The sequence below is a fragment of the Myotis nattereri genome, assembly GCF_964212035.1.
Source record: "Myotis nattereri genome assembly, chromosome: 8".
In the NCBI taxonomy this organism is placed as follows: domain Eukaryota; kingdom Metazoa; phylum Chordata; class Mammalia; order Chiroptera; family Vespertilionidae; genus Myotis; species Myotis nattereri.
In genome coordinates this window covers 87,635,649-87,655,533 of record NC_138083.1, presented here as the reverse complement: position 1 = coordinate 87,655,533, position 19,885 = coordinate 87,635,649, and the positions used below count along the sequence as shown (strand labels likewise).

The 19,885-nt window shown below is 49.2% G+C and overlaps 1 protein-coding gene across 4 annotated transcripts in view; it reads left to right on the top strand.

Annotated features, from left to right (window-relative positions):
• MAPRE2 (microtubule associated protein RP/EB family member 2) overlaps window positions 1-19,885 on the top strand; it is a 119,420-nt gene that overhangs the window by 88,448 nt on the left and 11,087 nt on the right. For all 4 annotated transcript variants that reach the window (XM_081097724.1, XM_081097723.1, XM_081097726.1 and 1 more), the window contains one exon: window positions 2,106-2,319. In XM_081097724.1, coding sequence (XP_080953850.1) covers window positions 2,106-2,319 — 214 coding nt within the window. The remainder of the gene's footprint in view (window positions 1-2,105; window positions 2,320-19,885) is intronic.

Here is a 19,885-nt window from a genome sequence, read left to right as displayed (position 1 = left end):
TTTAGCTGCATAAAAATCATCTCTGAAACTATGGTTTTTGAAGAATTGAGTTTAGCGGATGCCCTAAAATGCTCTGGTCCCTTTTTCTCTTTCAATCTGTCATGGATCTTTGAGGTCTCCCTACTTTTTTATTTTTTTTATTTTTATTTTTTAAATATATATTTTATTGATTTATTACAGAGAGGAAGGGAGAGAGATAGAGAGTTAGAAACATTGATGAGAGAGAAACATCGATCAGCTGCCTCCTGCACATCTCCTACTGGGGATGTGCCCACAACCCAGGTACATGCCCTTGACCGGAATCGAACCCGGGACCTTTCAGTCCGCAGGCCGACGCTCTATCCACTGAGCCAAACCGGTTTCAGCTCCCTACTTTTTTAAAGTGGCCCTCATGGTCTATAGGATACCATGGTCCATAGGATACCATGGTCCATAGGATACCTGTGGTCCATAGGATACCATGGTCCATAGGATACCATGGTCCATAGGATACCTGTGGTCCATAGGATACCATGGTCCATAGGATACCTGTGGTCCATAGGATACCTGTGGTCCATAGGATACCATGGTCCATAGGATACCATGGTCCATAGGATACCATGGTCCATAGGATACCATGGTCCATAGGATACCATGTCCATAGGATACCTGTGGTCCATAGGATACCTGTGGTCCATAGGATACCATGGTCCATAGGATACCTGTGGTCCATAGGATACCTGTGGTCCATAGGATACCATGGTCCATAGGATACCTGTGGTCCATAGGATACCATGGTCCATAGGATACCATGGTCCATAGGATCTCTCCTGAGGTGGCACAGTCCTGCTGGAAAGGTAGTTTATACAGTTCCCGCTGGTACCATGGCAGTGGCGCTGCGTTCTTTGAGCGCTGGGTTTGTCTGAATTCACACTCACACACATTCGCACACACAACCTGACTCGCCCCCCCAGCTCTATAGCTCTCAGGCCTCACGTTCAGCTGGTATTCCAACCCACAGGTGAGAAGTAAGACTCTGGTAATGGTGCAGTTTGGACAGCTCCGCACCTTCCATTCCCTTTAGAAGTAGCTGCCACTGCATGGAAGCGAAGCAGTCCCGCCACACACTTCTTGGCGTAGAACCCAGGCTCCCGCGAGAGCCCCGAAGGGAACACTGCCTGGCCCTGCAGGGTGCCAATAGGAAAGGAAGAGCTGAGGTTCGTCTCAGAAGTTGAGGTTAATGCTCGCACCTCCTCCAGGCTGCCTTCCGGGACTCCCCTAACCAGCCCCATTCCTTCCACGGCATGCTAGCTGTGCTCCCGTGCACCCTAAGAATTACTGGGCCCTGCACTGGGTGGTTAGTTGTTTTGGTGCCTCTCGCTCTACAGCCTTAGCAAGCCCTGCGCAGGCTCACTTGGACCATTAGGCTGGTGTGTGTTTACAGTGATTTGAGTCTATGTACTCACACTTTCTAGCAGCTATAATCCTTGTAAGCATTCCTACACAACTGGACCAAGTGCTACAAAGAAATAAGGAAAACCCATCAGCCTTGAAACAGCACAGCATCCCAGGCCCGTGATTTGGGGGAGATGCTCTGGCATAAACACACTATAAAGAGGATCGGCCCCTTTTGGCTGAGGGTATTCCTTGTTTTGTCCGGTTGTTCAGAAATGTTAAATAATTCCAAGAAAACCAACTACAATATTTTTTAAATATATTTTTATTGATTTCAAAGAAGAAGGGAGAGGGAGAGAGAGATAGAAACATCAATGATTAGAGAGAATCATTGACTGGCTGCCTCCTGCACACCCCACGCTGGGGATCGAGCCTGCAACCCAGGCATGTGCCCTGACCGGGAATCGAACTGTGACCTCCTGGTTCGTAGGTTGATACTCAGCCACTGAGCCACGCCAGCCGGGCCCAACTACAACATTGTAGGTGTGTTGTTGTTTATTCAGTATGGTGAAAAATGACGAATTCTAGACTGGGGCTGGCTAGGAAGCTGGGGGAGAGGCCAGTGGTCGTGAGGGGCAGACATGTGGGAACAGTTACATGGAGGGGCCGCTGCAGTTGTATCAGCCACAAGCGAGCCCTGGGCTGGCGACTCACAGGATCTTCTGTTGCAGGTGATTCCGGTGGAGAAGCTAGTGAAAGGGCGCTTCCAGGACAACCTGGACTTCATCCAGTGGTTCAAGAAGTTCTATGACGCGAACTACGACGGCAAGGAGTACGACCCCGTAGAAGCACGACAAGGGCAAGATGCAATTCCTCCCCCCGACCCTGGCGAACAGATCTTCAACCTGCCAAAAAAGTCGCACCACGCCAACTCCCCCACCGCAGGTAAGCGGCAGCAGTCGCCTCAGCGCTGCGTCCTGGTCCTGTCCTGCCTCCTGGTGCCTCCCCCGCCGTCGGCCTCCTGGTGCCTCTGTCTGTCTGGCCACGCTCCCCTCCTCGCTGGGGCCTCTCCGTGGCCGTCTGACGCCCGTGATCTAGCTGTCGCCAGGGCAGGCTGTTCACTTTACATCCCGGGAGCCGGGTGTTAAAATAACACCCAGGGTAGATTTCATTTTCCTCGGATGTGTTTTTGAGACATTTCTGGTCTGGTTAGACTTGGACTGAAATATTTTTACTGCTTAATTGCTGGCGGTACATCCCAGAATATGAACCGATGTGTGCTTTTAATTCTGAACCACCTGTGATCCTTCAAAGGCCATGCGGGAGGCCCCCCTCCTCTCTCAGGGGCAGGGCCAGCTTTCGCGTGATGATGCTCAGCAAGGCTCGTTTTGTCCAAAAGGGAAGTCATTGAGGGTGAATCCCTAGAACTTCACAGTTTTAAACCTTCTGTGGACAGAAATCTTTCTAAAATACATTATAAACGCCCTTGCTCTAAGAAGCGGACTTTACCAGGCGTGTGTTCTTTTAAAAGTAGGGTCCTGATGATAAACACGAGCTGTGGGTACTGGACAGTTAAACAGCGGAATCCTCACAACCACTTGTTTCCATCCCAAGGCCAGTGCTCACACCCGTGAAGCCGGTAACCTTAATTTCCCAGAGAACACCCAGTCCTCATTGATGCCACTTCCCCTCAGGGTGGGTGAGGAGTGGTTGTGACCGCGCTGCTGCCAGACACGCGTGCACACGCCTGCCGGTCACGGCGGCGGAGGCGAGGGGCCGCTGCGTGGGTCTCCGTGTCCGTGCCCTGGAGCTGGAGAGAGGCGGAGCGAGCGGGGCGGTGCCACGAGGAACTAACGTCAGTGTTTGGGCAGAAAAGGGCGCGCTGGCCCCGGGCAGGGAGGATGCCGGGTGGAGGGAGGATGGGCACGGCGTGTCAGGGAAGGAGAAGGCGGGGAGCAGGGTGGTCACCGGTGTCTCCATCCGCTGAGGAGTCGAGTAAAATGGGGACAGGAGAGCCACTGGTTCCTCAGGGGATGATGGGACGGGGGTGGGCTGAGGAATTAGTGGAAGGAGATTGAGATGCGTAAACACCCAACTTGGAGCCATAGGGAGTATGAACTTACATAAAATAAACTCAGCCCAGATCTGTGGGAACATACATTTAAGAGACGGGGAAGCTGAGGACAAGGTGAACATCAGAGAACCAGGGAACAGGACGGACAGCGGGACGTTTTAGAGAGAGCATCCCCAGCAGCCGAGAGTGCTGTGGAGATGGACAGCATGAGGCCTGAAACAGGCCGAGAAATCCGCCTGCTGGGAGCGACGAGTCCTCCTTAGAGAACCGGTCTTAGTGCTGAGGGCGTCCCCCTAGCTCCAGTGGCCCCAGAGGGCATGGCGTGTGACCGCGATGAGCGTTCCCTCCACCTCACCACATCTGTCTGGGAAAACCCAGGGAAGCAGAAGCATTGTGTTCATGTCGGGGAAAGCTGGCGGGAGCTTCAGAAGTGAGGTTGGGAGAACGGTCATGTCCTCCCTCTGTTTTGTTTGCTTTCGGGACGAGGCGGGTTTGTCAGCTGGGAGAGGGGTGCAGGGAGCAGAGGGAGGGGAAGGAGGGAAGGGGGCATGGCCCTGACGCTGGGGAGTGAGGTCCAGGGTGTGGGGAGGCGTGAGAGAGGAAGGGGACTCTAGTTTTGTGAAACCAGCGCTGGGGAAGGTTGGGGAGAGAAAATGTGTGGCTGTTCAGATTGGCCTTCCGCTTCTGCAGGAACTTGGTCTGTCGGGGGCTGGCAAAGAGGGGCTGTGTTCTCCGGGGTGAGGGCCCGGCAGGCGGAGCCGGAGGGGCGGGGGGAGCCAGAGAGGCCGCTGATTCTCACGGAAGCCTCTGTCGCTGCCGATGTGCAGATGTCCATCCGGATGCACAGCTCCCCTTGACCCTCAGCGCCACTTTTCCACGGTTTGAGGCGTGAGACGGACAGGCCTGAGCGTTGTCTTCCGCGCACCCCACATCCCCCTCCCTCAGGCCGAGCTGTCCTTACACTGCCTCGGCCTCATGTTCTAGGAATCCCTCCTCCTTCTCTCACAAAAGCCACGGAGAAGCGTGTGCCCTTTGAGGGAAAGAATGTCTGCGAACCTGGAGGAGACATGTTTCTTCCAAAGCGTAAAGCTCGGGAACTCCTGACGTCAACAGGGAATACTGTTGGTAGTTCATTCCAGGAGGCGGCCATTCCTAGACGCGGGGCCGATTCCTTGGCCATGGTCACCTCATTGGTCTTCATCGGGGAGAAAGGGTGTTTTCCGAAGCCACATCCGTCAGACCCTTCTTGATAAAACACGCTGTGACTCGGACATTGTGGGCGGGAGAACGATGACGGCGAGGTGCGCACCCCGGGCCGGACGTCGTTACAGCAGCCGGAGCCGCACGAGGCAGGAGGAGCGCCTTTCTGACGCCGCTGGCCAGCTCTTGGGAGACATCACAGAAATGTAGGCCGCAGTGTCTCGGAGAGTCAGGATAGGGGCTGTAAGCTGCTGTAAATCCATGGACGTTACTCTTCGCGCACGAGAGTGTACCCAGAGTCTGTCGGCTCTTCCTTAATTTAGACGTAATTATAACGGGCGCAGGACGTGGCTTCCCGGCACTGAGCTTCTGGGGCAGGGAGCACACGGATGTCAATAGAAGGACAAGCAATAGTCAAAGAAGAGCCAGGAACCCTTGCCGAGACCTTGCTCGCCAGCCCGAAGCTGCGATTGTTACTGCAGAACCGCAGAGGGCCAGGCACCGCGGGAGCCCCCGGGTCTGTGTGACACCAGCAGGCGCCGAGTCCCTCCCACGTCCGAAGATTCTCTTTAATTTTCTGTTTACAATCATCTCCCCCCGAACTACTCGACTCTCTAACTGGCCTCCCTGCCTCTGGTCTGAAATCATTCAAGGCCGTTTTCCTCACAGACAAGTCAGATTGTGTCCACCCCAAAGGGAAGACAAAGGGAGGTGTTTGCTGAGGGTGGGGGCCCGCTGCTGGGAAACGCACATCCATCCCGGTTATCGTACATGACGCCCGGCGGGAGCAGCCAGCAGCGATCCCTGTTCCGCCTCTGAGCTTGGTCATTTCGTGATCATCTGCATTAGTGGGAACAGCGGTTGGTGTAACCGAACACAGGGGATGCGACCCTCTTAACTACTTTTTCCATCTGGGCTTTGGAATACTTGATTCATTCTGCAGTGGGTGTCTCTCTCCCCAGATATTTCCTTGGATTAGAATTGACTCGCATGTCCTGGCACTGACGCATCAGGAGCAGTAAGCGGAGGCTCCGGGCACCTTGTGGCAGAGGGACTGTACGAGCGCGGGGCGCGATCCGGGAACGGTGACCGCCTGTTGGTAATTCAGAAAGGACTGTCTGCATTGGCCAGAAACGTTTCTGACGTCGTACAGACGGCTGATACAGTGTTCCGTGTGTCTAAAGTGGTTGCACTCCACCCAGGTGGTGCATTCTGTGTTGTGAGCACGAGCTATGTCTCTCTGCCATCTCAGTACAGACACGAGATGTTCTGCGGGTTCAGAGAAGCCACGGAGCCCCATGGTGTCTGTGTGTGGCCGGGTGACTTGCCTGGGTGACTGACCGGGGCTGTACAGGCTTCGGCGTGAGCGGGGGCTGTCGTGTGGGAGTGGATAGCTGCCTGGCAAGTCTTATTCGCTCTACGTGTGGAGGAATTGCATCTTGACTCACAAGGAGCATGTATTAAAATACACATTTTCATCGTGATAGACATCTGCCAAGTGCATATATCGTCATGAGTCATGATGTTTGCAAATGCATTGCTGTGAGCCATATCTGCAACTTGAGATAGCCGTCGGGGGATCAGCTTTTCTGTGTGAGCACTTACTACACTTAAAAGGAAATTTGAGGGTGCGGTTCCTATAGCAACCACAGCTTAGACACATTGCAAATTCACATATATTAATGTATTTAAATCAAACTCCCATATACAAATACAGTGTGAAGGATTTAGAGTTGCTATGGAAATTGTGTCTAAATTTTCTCTTTTCCTTGGGGATGTCAATGTTCCAGACTTAAAATCAGATTAACAGAAATACTAGAAAAATTGTTTCAAAAAAGAAGCAACCTAATAATAATAATAGAATGAAGTATTTGAACAATCAGAATTAAATTTGTAAATGTAGATTTAAACAAATCCCACTTTTTCAAAAACTATCAAATACTTGAATACTTTCATTCTTAATTATCTTTAACTAGAGTCCCAGTGCACAAAATTTGTACATTTGAGGGGGTGGGGACATCTCTTAGCTTGGCCTGCACCCTCTTCTCACAGCCCAGGAACCCTTGGGGGGTGTCCCGACTGATGGTTTAGGCCCGCTCCCCACGGCAAGCAAGGCTAAACCGGCAGTTGGACATCCTTAGCATTGCCACAGAGGCAGGAAAGGCTCCCACCACCGCCACTGCGATCGCCAGCCATGAGCCCGGCTTCTGGCTGAGCGGCGCTCCCCCTGTGGGAGCACACTGACCACCAGGGGGCAGCTCCTGCGTTGAGCTTCTGCCCCCTGGTGGTCAGTGCACGTAATAGCAACCAGTCATTTTGCTGTTTGGTCGATTTGCATATTAGCCTTTTACTATATAGGATTCGGGGTTCCCTGCAGCTGTTCATACAACCTGAACAAGGTGATCAAGTTTATCCATTTGTTCAGTGTTGTCTGGGCATTGCTTGACACCTGTAATTGAAGCGAGCGTCGCCTGTCACCCGCTATGGGGAAAGAAGAGTTGCTTTCACTTTCCCAAAAAGCTTTTGTTTTGTTTTTTTAGGAAAGGCCGTGAAATGTAGCAGTTTATAGTGGTTTTCGTGCTTGTTCTGATCTTGATTTTACGGCCCAAACTATGGTCTCTCTTGGTCAGCATACCACATGTTCTTGAAAATATGTACTCTGCTGTTGCTGGTTGCATGGTATTTCAGAAATATCAGCAGTAGATAGTGTTAGGAAGAGCAAGGTAGTCGGTATTGTTTCTCAGATCCTGTGTTTTCACTCATCTGTCTGTTGCTGTCTGGTTCTGACAATCGCTGCAGAGGTTGTTAGCACTGAATGTGGAATTGCCTGCTCTCCCTTACTGCTCTCAATGTGCTTCCTGGATTTAAGGCTCTGTTATTAGGTGGACACATGTGTATGACGATTAAGTCGTCCTGATGAATTGACCTTTGCACTTCCTGGTGCTCCTCTTTACCTTTGGTAATACCTTTGTCTTAAAGTTTATCTTACCTGGTTCAGCACAGCCACTTACAGCTTTCTTATGCTCCGTGTTCGTATGGTATATCTTTCTCCCTGACAAGTTAATTTTGTTTTTCGTATTTAAAGTATTTTTCTTGTGAACAGCATTTAATTGGGTCTGGCATTTTTTACTAATTCTGCTCATCTCTGGACATTTGCGTGTCCAGTCCATTGCAGCTGAGTGTAGTTGCTGATTCGGTTGGGTTCAGATCCTCCATGTTATCATTTGTTTTCTGCTTCTCCCTTCCTGTTGTCTTCTGGATTTTTAAAATATTTTTAGCCTTCCCTCCTAATTTATCTTTTGTCTTTTTAACTATATCTCTTTGCATTAAAATTTTTAGTGGTTTTTCTAAGAATTACAGTATGTATATATATTCTTATTTTTTCACAGTGTACTTAAAATTAATATTCTGCCTCATGTAAAATGTGGAACCCTGGCAACCATCCCCCTCCCCATCATTGTTGGCTTATATATTACATCTACATATGTTATCAGCCCCTCAAGAAAATGTTAGAACCTTTGTTTTAAATCAACACTGTTCAATACAGCAGCTTTTGACCACTTTCAATGTGCTTACTCTTCGTTGAAATGTGCTGTATGTGTAAAATGCATGCTGGCTTTAGACAACTTAGTGTGAAAAAAATAAAACAACTAATAATTTTTATGTTGATTACATATAGAAATTATACTTTGTATATATTTTGCATATTTTAAAATTAATATCTTTTTTTAAAAAATATTTTATTGATTTTTTACAGAGAGGAAGGGAGAGAGATAGAGAGTTAGAAACATCGATGAGAGAGAAACATCGATCAGCCGCCTCCTGCACATCTCCCACTGGGGATATGCCCGCAACCCAGGTACATGCCCTTGACCGGAATCGAACCTGGGACCTCTCAGTCCGCAGGCCGACGCTCTATCCACTGAGCCAAACCGGTTTCGGCTTAAAATTAATATCTTAAAATTTTTAAATGTTGCTACTAGAACTTTTTAAAATACTTATCATGGTTTATGTTAAGCTGTATACAGTCATGTGTACTTTTTAAAAATTAAGAGAAGAATCATTTATTTTTTAATATTTTTATCATTTTCAATGTTCTTCATCCCTGAACATCTGCGTTTCCTGCTGATTTCATTTCTCATCAGACTGGAGACTTTTCTTTAGCGTTTCTTATAGAACAGGTCCAGTGGCAATCAATTCTTTATTTCTTTCTGTAAATATCTTTATTTCACCTTCATTCTTGAAGAATATTTCCCCAGACAAAGAATGCAAGCTAGTCTTTCTCTTTCTTTAAGCATTTAATGCAGTTGTTCATTGTCTGTGGCCTCCAGAGATAAGAAGAGCATACTCATTCTAATCCTTCTCCTTATATAACATGTCATTTTGCTCTGAAGTCAAGCATCTCTATCTTTGGCTCCCGGTAGTGTGGCTGTGATGTGCCTAATCATGGTTTTCTTTAAATTTATCTTGCTTTGGAGTTTATTAAACATCTTAAATCTGCAAGTTTATGTCTCTTACCATATTTGGTAGGTTTTCAGGCATTATTTTTTCAAATATTTTTTTATCTCCACTCTATCTTATCCTTTTGGGACTCCTTTTATTTGTATGTTAGAGCTTTTGAAATTATCCCACAGGTCCCTGTGGTGCTTTACCAGGATTCATTCATTCATTCTCTCTCTCTCTCTCTCTCTCTCTCTCTCTTTAAATTCTAGTTTTCAATTACAGTTCACATTCAGTATTGTTTTTTATTAATTTCAGTTACAGCATAGGGGTTAGACAGCCATATACTTTACATTTTCTCCCCAATCTTTTCAGTACCCCCTCGCACCATACATAGTTATTACAATACTAGTGGCCCAGTGTACGGATTCATGCACATTGAAAGGAAATTAATTAGAAGAAATATTTTAGTATCACTATTCTCCCTTTATAATAGAAGTTATAAATTGATTAATAATAAACAGTAACAACATGATATAACAACAGCAAAGACATGATATAAAAACAAAAACATGATATAAAAACAAAAACATGATATAAAAACAAAAACATGATATAAAAACATTGATAAAAATGACTGATAAATTGATTAAACTTATTCTAATATCTCCCTGTATACCACATTAAGAGTAAAAATACTTTCAGAGTGCTTGACTAATTTCCCTTGTGATGAAGTATTTACAACTTTAACTGTAACGTCACACGCTCTTCGAACTCGAGAGAAAGCAACATATAACTGACCATGTCTGAAAACGGGTTCAGGTCGGCATATTCCTACTCTGTGTAGAGTTTGTCCTTGTGATTAATAATAGTCATCGCAAATGCTGGCATCACGGGAAACTATCTTTGAATTAATGTAAATGGGAGGCCAGTGTCAGACGGGGACAAATCAATTCATGAAATCAGAACAACCTCTCCTTCCACAGATCCTGTTAATACTTCCGCTTTGATTATGTTAGGTCGCAATCTTGTGATGATAAATCTAGTACCATTACAAAGACCCCATTTACTACTAAGATTTCTCAGTAGCATGATTTCTCAGTACCTACTTTCAATTTTAATTTATGACATGGCATTCCCGAAGGAGTAATACTATTAAGAAATTCAATGGGAAAATTTTCCTTTCGGCATCATCCATTGAATCAATAGAATCATTACTCAAATAGGTGTGAACATCTCCATCAAGTATATCCAAAATTTCTTCATTTAATTTATGAACGTGTTCATTTTTAGGACAAAGAATCGCACGTTTAGGACAAAGAACCACACATTTAGAAAAACAACCAAATTCATGATCGACAATGACAGATCGAAACACATGCGTGCGACTGGCATCAGTGAGAGCTTTATATGTATCGTGCATGCGCAAGTCGACGTTTATTTTTAAATTGCCAGTGCGCATCACATGTACCAGCCGATCAGTCGGTTGGATGGTTGGTCATTTAGCCTTTTATATATATATATAGATTATTGATTATATCCCCTATGTTGTACTTTGCATATACCATAAAGTACTCATACAACTCAATGCCAAGAAAACAATTTAATTAAAAAGTGGGCAGAGGACCTGAGTAGACACTTCTCCAAAGAGGGCATAGTACAGATGGCCAATAAGCATATGAAAAGATGCTATTATCACTAATCATCAGAGAGATGCAAATTAAGACACAATAAGATATCACCTCATACCTGTCAAAATGTCTATCAATAAATCAACAAACAATAAGTGTTGGTGAGGATGTATAGAAAAGGAAATCCTCTCGCACTGTTGGTGGAAGTGCAGTTTGTTGTAGCCACTGTGGAAAACAGTATGGAGGTTCCTCAAAAAAAATGCAACTGCCCTCTGACCCAGCGATTCCACTTTTAGGTATATACCTGAAAACAAAATACTAGTTTGAAAGGATATATGCACCCCTAAGTTCATTTCAGTGTTATTTACAATAGCCAAGATATAGAAGCAACCCAAGTGCCCATCAGTTAGATAAAAATGCTGTGGTACATACATATAATGGAATACTACTGAGCCATAAAAAAGAATGAAATCTTACCACTTGCAACAGCATGGATGGACTTAGATGTTTTTATGCTAAGTGAAATCAGTCAGACATAGAAAGACAAATACCATGTGATTTCACTTATATGTGGGATCTAAAGAACAAAATAAACAAAATAGAAACAGACTCATAGTTACAGAGAACAGACTAATGGTTGCCAGAAGGGAGGAGGGTTGGGGGACTGGGTAAGAAATGTGAAGGAATTAAGTACAAATTAGTAGTTGCCTCTGTTCTTTAGACTGGATGGTTTCCATTCACATATCTTCAAGTTTACCTCTTTTCCTCCATCATCTCCATTGTACTATTGATCTTTTTAAAAATTTTCAACGATTGTATTTTTTCAGTTGTAAATTTCCCACTTTTCCCTCTGCTGAGATTGCCTTCCTTTTCATTTATTATGAGCATGATTTACTTCACTGAGCATGTTAAGTTCGCTTTACAGTTGCTGTCTGCTAATTCCACCATCCTGACTATCTCACAGTTGTTACATGTTGATTATCTTTTCCTTTGAGAATATGTGACATTTTCCTGGCTTTTTAGATGTTGAGTAATTTTGGATTGCATCCTAGGCATTGTGATGCCATGTTGTGGAGACTCTGGATTTTGTTATATTACTCCAAAGAGTTTTGATGTTTATTTACTTAACAGGCACTTAACTCAATTAGAGTCCAAGTAAAACGTACATAAGAAGTTAAATTCCACTCCAGCCTGTGCCTTTATGCAGGACTTCCTTCTTCTTATTATCAAGACACAAGTCTTCATTTGCATTTTGAGAATCTCCACCCCTTAAACACAAACATTGTTCTCACTCCAAAGCCATCACTTACTCCAAGAAATGCATGTTTCCATGTCTTCTCTTTAGACTGGGTACAGACCATAGTGGCATCCGAGCCCTGTAGGGTAGGCACAGGCACCTTCTTATCCCTCCATGGTCTTCCTATGAAGATGAGTCATGCCTATCGATTCTTACAACTTCCCAGTATGTACCTGCTGCTGCCACTATCTCAGTCCCCAGCCACCTAACCATATACTGTACTACCCACATCACTACTTAACTCTTCAAGGATCGAATGTTCATTTTAAGAGATCATGGAGTATCGACTCAAAACAAGGAAGAGGTTCCTTTTTCTTACGAATCCCATAATTAGCAAGACATCTTCTCAGGTAGAGGTTAGCCCTCTCCTTCCTGTGTGAACAGGGTTTCTGTCTTTCGCTCAGTCCCTGCCCTGTCTCAGCATGGCATCCCCTCGGCTTGTTCACATGAAGAAGCCATCCCATTGCTAGGCTGCATGCCAGCTGAATGCTGTCTCTTAGCTACATTCAGACCTGGAGAAAATGGCAAGAAACTCTTAAAATGGCCTCAGTAAACTCTTCGGGGACACCCCCTACTCCCTGGAAGGATGTGGGTCTTGGTGGTTTGGTTCCTCCAGTTACACATCTACCATAGGGAAGGTAGATAAATACATCGCTAGCTTCGGGGATACTTTTCTCCTTAAAGAATAATCGAAACTGCACTTCTCATCCTGTAATGGCGATAAACCGCAGCACAGACTGTGCACCGCTCTGCCCTGCCCAGAGACTAAGTACCTGTGCGTCTGGAATTTCGGGCCCTGAGAGGAGCAGAGTCGTGAAGAATGCAGGAGCGTCAGATCGGGGTCTCTGGTGCCGCTGCGGAGGGGCCCAGGCTTCGTCCTGGGAAGAGCCGTGCATTTTTCATTCTGTCCCACTTCATCGCTTTCTGAGACACATCCTTGACAGATGACTGGCTAATTCAACCCAAGATTTGAAGCTTGACCGCGTGGTTTGGTCTTGTTTTATGTTGTTCTCTCCTCCCCACGCTATCCTGAAGCTCAGTGAATTCTCACAAACCACCTTCAAACTGCATCGTGTGTGGTGGACGTAAAACGCTGTGCTGTGTTGGAGAGGCTTAAACAGAACACACGCTGTTCTCTTTGGGTGGCATTTATTTTGAAAAACAGCAGTAATTTTTAAAAGTTCAAAAACATTCCCATTCGTCCTTGCACCAGACTCTTGGGTGAGGGTTACTGTGTTTTATGGGCGTTCAGAAATGCAGGGTCGGTAAAGCCACCTGCACCAGGCCTCCGCACAGCTCCAAGCACAAGTGTGCAGAGAGGCCTGACGACTGAGCCCTAGATGAGTAGGACTCATCTCTGATTTCTTAATCCTTCAACTAAAAGAGTTCTCTGAGCGGATGGTCTGGGTGATGGCAAAGTCGAGAGTAAGCCCCTCAGACAAGCTGGCGTGCACTGAAGCGTGCCGGGCGCTGTGCCCGCACACAGGGCTTTGCAGAGGGGCCGGTGGCTGCATTGTTGTCCCGCCTGCACCTGAGAGCAAGCCCTCATGCCCTCTAACAGCACCGGGTCCTTTTATAACAGCACTGGGTCTCTCTCATCCAGCTGCTCCCTTTATATGTTGAAATATTAATTGGCTCTGCAACTGAAACCCATGTATCACTCTAATGGATCTTCCCTTCTCTCTCCAGAGGTGTAATAACTTGATGTTTGGCCTCTCAGCCTCACGCTAAAACTTGTCAGGCCTCAAAAGGCAGTACTTAGCATTTATCGTTTCCATGAGCAGAAGATGAGATCACTGGTGAACCTGACTTTCTTATTACTGGTGCCTCTCTTTGTCGCTTGGTAGGTTGGGTGGGAAGAAAAACCAGTTTTGACTTGAAGAATTTTCTAGACTCCCTTTGAATTAGGTAACTTAAAACTATCAACCAGTTCTGTCTTGTTCAGTCATTGCTTCCCAATGGCTTGATGTGTGGAAGCTTCCTATTCAGTATGTATTGAGTTGGTTTAAGTGGAGTCGCTGCAGTGTCCGTTGACATCAAGCAGAGGCGGTGCTTACGCCGACACGAGTGTTTCTGAAGTTCTTTCCAATCATCTCTGCCCCCGAGGAGCCCCTGGCACTGTAGCTTAGAAAATAGCTGGTGCGCTGCCCGTAGTCCAGAAAATACTTCTTAAACAACAGTTCATATTTATTGGGTCCTTGCTTATTTTTGGATAAAGCTTTCCTTGAATTCTCATTCATTTAGTCTTTCAGCAAATGGTTGTTAAGGCACAGTAAGAGATTTTGGAGAAATACTGATTCAAGGAAGTTGCAGCCTCGTGAGGAAACCTGACAATAACTAGATAATAACAGTAAAGTGAGGTGAGTGCTGTCGGGCTGTGTAGGAAGACCACGTGAGCTGGTCTTGTGAGTATTCTAGAAAGGGTTTTGGGGGGAAATGAGGCATGACCAAGACTTAATGAATGAGTAGAAGTCAGCCGGGTGAAGGGGATGGAAGTACCACTGCAAGCAGAAGGAGCAGCATGTTGAAGTTGAGAGAGATTGTGTTGTATTCGGTGAAGTGCATTTTGTATGAACTTTGAGAAGTGAGGCTGTAGAGGTGAGCAGGGCCCTTGTATAATGGGTTGAGAGGTCATGTTCATATTCTGTTGCTGCAAAAACAATTACTACAGATCTGTCAACTTAAAACAACACACATGTATTATCTAAAGCCCTGGCACAACTTAGCTATGTTCTCTGCTTTAGCATCTCACTAGGCTGCACTTCGGGTATCTGCTGGGGCTGTGGTCTAATCAGAGGCTCAACTGGGGAAGCTCCTTTAAGTTGTTGGCAGTTTTCTGAGGCTGAAGGATTGAGGCTTCTGTTTCTTACGGGCAGCTGATCTCGATCCTAGAGGCCACCTCGTCGCGAGGGGTTTTTCCAGCTTCAGTACTTACTACATGGCAGCTTGCTTCTTCCAGGACAGTAGGGGAAAAGTCATATGTATAGTTCCATAACCATAGGTGCAACGTCCCATCATCCTGCAAGTTACAGGTCCCTCTCACACGATAGGAGAGGGGACCACAAAACAGTGGGAGCACCAGGAGGTAGAGACCATTATGTGTGTGTGAGGGGGGGAGAGGGGGTCACCATAGGCTCTATCGGTCACAGAGGTTTACACTTCATCATGGGGACTGTGGGGAGTCGTTGGAAGGTTTTAAGCACAGATTTGCTCTGTGGTATTGAGAACTCAGCTAATCCAGACGACTAGCTAAGAAGCTGTTACAGCAAACCACGTAGGAGAGGAGGGTGGCCTAACTAGAGGTGTGGCCATGTGAGTTGTGGAGACATTAAAGAGGTGCTATCAACAAAACCGATGGTGATTGGGCATGGGAGCAAAGGAGAGGGAAGCCAAGGATACGTGACGGGCAGGCGTCTGGCTTCACAGTTGGTGGAAGCAGAGAACTTGGAGCAGGAGCCACCCGGAGTGGAGGAGAGGCGGTGACTCCAGGCGGGTGGTTCAGGCTCTCAGTTGCCTGCGCTCCAACCTGCCCTGTGGCCTCCGACCACGTCTCTCTTTGCAAGGGAGTCTGGGTACGATAGTGTTAATGGGGGACAACTGACTTAGGACCGTCAGTGGTGAGTCAGCGGGGACTCTGAACGTCGTGAAATAATTAAGGACTGTGTCCCCCCAAATGGCCGTCTCGCTGTGTGAGCTCTTTGCCGAAGGGGCTGCTGTGTGCCAGGAGGACAGTGGTGCCAGGACCCCGTGTCATGGTCACTCCTGAATGTGTATCTCAGGGGGCTGGCTCAGACAGGCCAGGGTGCGCCCCAAGGGTCGTCGGGGTTCTGCAGTGTGCTGTTTCGTGGGGGTGAGGGTCCTCGCCATTCCTGGAAAGACACTGCTCTGAGAACAACTTACAAACAGGAATTTTGAACTGAGGTGGTGATTGGTTGGCACCTAACATGCTCTGAAGCACACTTACTTTCTACCAAGACGTGCGAGGTGTGCAGTCAGTTTATCAAGAGAAATACACACATGTTCAAGTAACTGTTTAAAGTTAGAATTCTTAATACTTGAGCCATTTCAAAATGAGTAGTTCTGTCCTGCCTTTTTTACCCCTGCCCCCCCCCCCCCCCATGAAAAATAGTCTGAAACCAGAGTGACTCAAGCAGAGCCTGGAAAATACTGGAGAGTCACATGATGGCTAAAAATAAGCACATCGTCTCCAGCAGGGACAGTAACCAGGGCAGGAGGAGCTCGCCCCGAAGGCGAAGGCTCACTGGCTGGCGTCTGTGCTCGGGGTCAGGCCTCCTCCCCTCCCGGGGGCAGGTGGGGCAGGAAGGGGAGCCCCAGGCACGTCAGCCCTCGCGAGGCCCTGACTCCGGTGCTCACTGCGTGCTCTCGGCAGAGCTGGTCGTGGTTCGGGTAATGCCCCTCGAGCAGTGGACAGCAGTGGACGGGAGGGACGCCCGTGACAGTAGTGTGGCCACTGCCGGCTTTTCCTCCGTCCTCTCCTCGGAGGCAGTAGCTGTTGCCCTGAGCACAGACGGTCCTTGTTGCTGTTGAGGCTACAAATGCAGGCTGTGCCAGTGGCTGGACTGGGTGCCTGCTCATGGGTGTGCGTTAGGGTTTTCTGAGCTCTGCTGCACCGGAAACACAACTGTGTGAGCGCTCACTGCTCACACCGGGGGCGGCTGCAGGGCCTCCTGCCTGGCCCCCTGCCTGCCCTCACCTGCCCCGTCCGTCCCCCCAGGCAGCAGAGGGAGCCTTCTCAGCTGAAGCCAGCCCTGTGCTCTGGCCTGCAGCAGGTCCCCTGGAATGTACCCCCGACAGCACCCTGTGCTCAGGCCTGCAGCAGGTCCCCTGGAATGTACCCCCGACAGCGCCCTGTGCTCCGGCCTGCAGCAGGTCCCCTGGATGTACCCCCGACAGCGCCCTGTGCTCCGGCCTGCAGCAGGTCCCCTGGAATGTACCCCCGACAGCGCCCTGTGCGGTGTCCTGCTGTCCTGCGTGACCTCCTGCACCTCTCAGACCTCTGCCTCCCGCTGCCCAGGCCAACCTCTCCCCCCCGGGTCCTTGCTCAGCTCTAACCTCAGGGAGGCCTGGAGGAGTGAGGGGACTCCTGCCCCGGCTGTCCCGTGGGGAGATGTTGGCTTCTCTGAGGAAGGAGCCTTTGAGCCAGGTGCCCCCACACGCCTGGTGTGGATCTGGCGGCCTCGCGTCCGGGCTGGGCTCCCACCTGGAGGACCGGTGCCCCAACCCCTGGCCCAGGTTGTGCGGCCCCTGGAAGTCCCGTGGGCTCAGTGAAGAGCTGAGACTAGAGACCCCAGTGGGCACCAGGCCTCCCCTGAGTTCCTATTTAAACTGCCCCCCACATCCTTGCCCTGCTCCTCTCCTCTCCTCCGCAGCGTTTACGTTCTAGTTTACCAGGCCACGTGCCAAGTTATTACGTTGTGCTGGTTAGTTTCCCCCGTTAGAGTGGGAATCCCCCAGGGACAGGCATCTTCGGCGTTTCCTTCCTTGCTTTACCCCCGTGCCTGCAGCGTGCAGGTGTGCGATGGGCCCAGCACCCGCTGCTGCGTGGACGGAGTCGGGTGGTTTAAGCACAGGGGCCTGAGCTCCAGCACCTGGTGTGCAGGATAGAGCGTGCGTGGGGTGGGGGACCCTATGCCCCGGAGCCCACTGGTCAGTGAATGTTTTAAAGACTTTCTTATTTTTTTAATATATTTTTATTGATTTCAGAGAGGAAGGGAGAGGGAGAGAGATAGAAACATCACTGATGAGAGAGAATCATTGATTGGCTGCCTCCTGCACGCCCCCTACTGGGGATGGAGCCCACAACCCAGGCATGTGCCCTGGCTGGGAATCTAACTGTGACTTACAGTTCATAGGCCAGTGCTCAACCACTGAGCCTCACTGGCCTGGCTAAAGACTCTTTAAATAAAACGAGTTTGTTTCCTTATTATTCCAGCAGCTTAGATTTTATGTTGCTGGTGTCTAGGAATGGGACCTCTGGGTACTTTTCATCACTGGCTGAGTCATAGTCCTGTAAGCTCGCACTTACTGAGCGTTTACTGTGGGCACGCTCTCGTGTACCAGCTTCCCACCTGTTAACTCGTACTCCTCCCAGCTCTGGGAGGTGGGCACCGCTCTTCCTCTTACACACAAATCCGGGGGCAGCAAAAGCCCCCACCCAGCAGGCAGCAGAGCCAGGACCCCTGGGAGGCGCTGGCTGCGGGGCCTGCTCTGGCCGCTGCCCCCTGAGGGCAAGATGCAGGATGCCCACTCCTCCCAGGGCCTTATTCCCACAGGGCACTGGGCTCGGGCTCAGGGTCTGAAGTGCCCCAAGCCGCTCGGAAGGGAAAACTGCCCACTTCTCTGAGCTGACGCTGAGGGAGCAGAAAGGAGGATCCAGACGTGGCCGCTGGTTCCACGAGGAGGCAGAGCCCGAGGGCTGCGAACTAGTTTCAGGATGAAAGAGCCGGCCTCTTAGGGACCCACGCCTCAGGGCTCCGCGCCGCCCGCTGAGGTCCCATTGCCCTGAGAGCTCGCTGCCCTCAGCAGTGACCGGATCACAGGGTGCAGGAGCCGAGCCCCTTCCGTGGGAAGGTTAGACCCTGGTGCTCAGTGGTCAGAGCTGGAGGGGCGGGTGGGGGGGCTGTCCGGCACTTAGGGCCCTTTCCGTGGGGATTCCCTCTTCTCAGCCGCCCAGCCCCATTGGCTTTCCCTGGCACTGGCTTCATGTGCTTATTTGTTAACGAAGCTCGTTATCTCAGTTTAAAAAATACAGTCTAGCCCTGGCCAGGTAGCCCAGTTACTTAGAGCATCATGCTGACACGCCAAGATTGTGGGTTCGGACTCTGGTCAGGGCACATACGAGCAGCCACCAGTGGCGGCATTAATGCCGTACTTTTAGCTCTTCTGTTTATGATTCTGGCAGACGGAATACGGTGGATTATGTGAGAAGAATTCCTGAATTCCATCAGAGCCCGGCCATGAAAGACAAGCCAAGCGCAGTCCTTTTGTTTGCCTCATCATCCCGCGCTCTCAGGCCCTCGGTGCCCACGGGGCTGCAGCATTGGCCACAGACGTTACGCAAGCTGCTTGTTGCTGACGGGAGACACCGCGCTGCTCTGGCCTCGCCAGGGCGGTGAGTCGGCCACAAACGGGGTTTCACTGCAGTTAAAATGTCGCAGAATCGTATTTATGCCCCAGATCTCAAGGGCGTTCATTAGGACCCACGCTCAGAGGCCAGCGTTATAAATCATGTCAGGTCAAGTCAGAGGATGACAGGAACTTGGACGGCGTCTGTCTGTTTTCTGCTCCTGAAACCCCTTCCTGCTTGAAGGGAGAATTGGGGGAGAGAAGCTGGGGGCGGGGACTCCGGTGAAGGAGGGCTGCCACTCGGGATGCTCTCGGGCACCAGCAGGCACAGGGTGTGGTCGCCAATGCATCGGGCTTCTAGGAAGCAGGAAGGCGGCCCTCGAGGACCCCAGTATCTGCGCAGGCTGGACGCTGAAGGACGTTGTGGGGTCACTTCACGAAGCGGGAACACAGGTGGCAGCCCCCCGAAGGACGGTGTCCGTGTTCCCTGCCCGGCATCATGGCTAACGGCCCAGGTGCGTGGGGAAGACACGTGGCTCCCCGAGAGCCGGTGCCCGGGAGAGTGGCTGTGTGAAAGAGGACAGGAAGGTTTCTGAAGTCCAGAAACAGAAGCAGTTCCTCACTGTCGGGTGAGGGTGGGAGCGGGTAGGGTGCTTCCTACCATCGTGTTTCTCCTGCGGCTCCTCCCGTGCCGGCTGCGGGGGAATTACTTCCTCATCAGGTGCAGCTTGGGGTGGGAAGAGCTTACTTCATATTCTTTTGAAAATGAGTTTTAGTTTAACC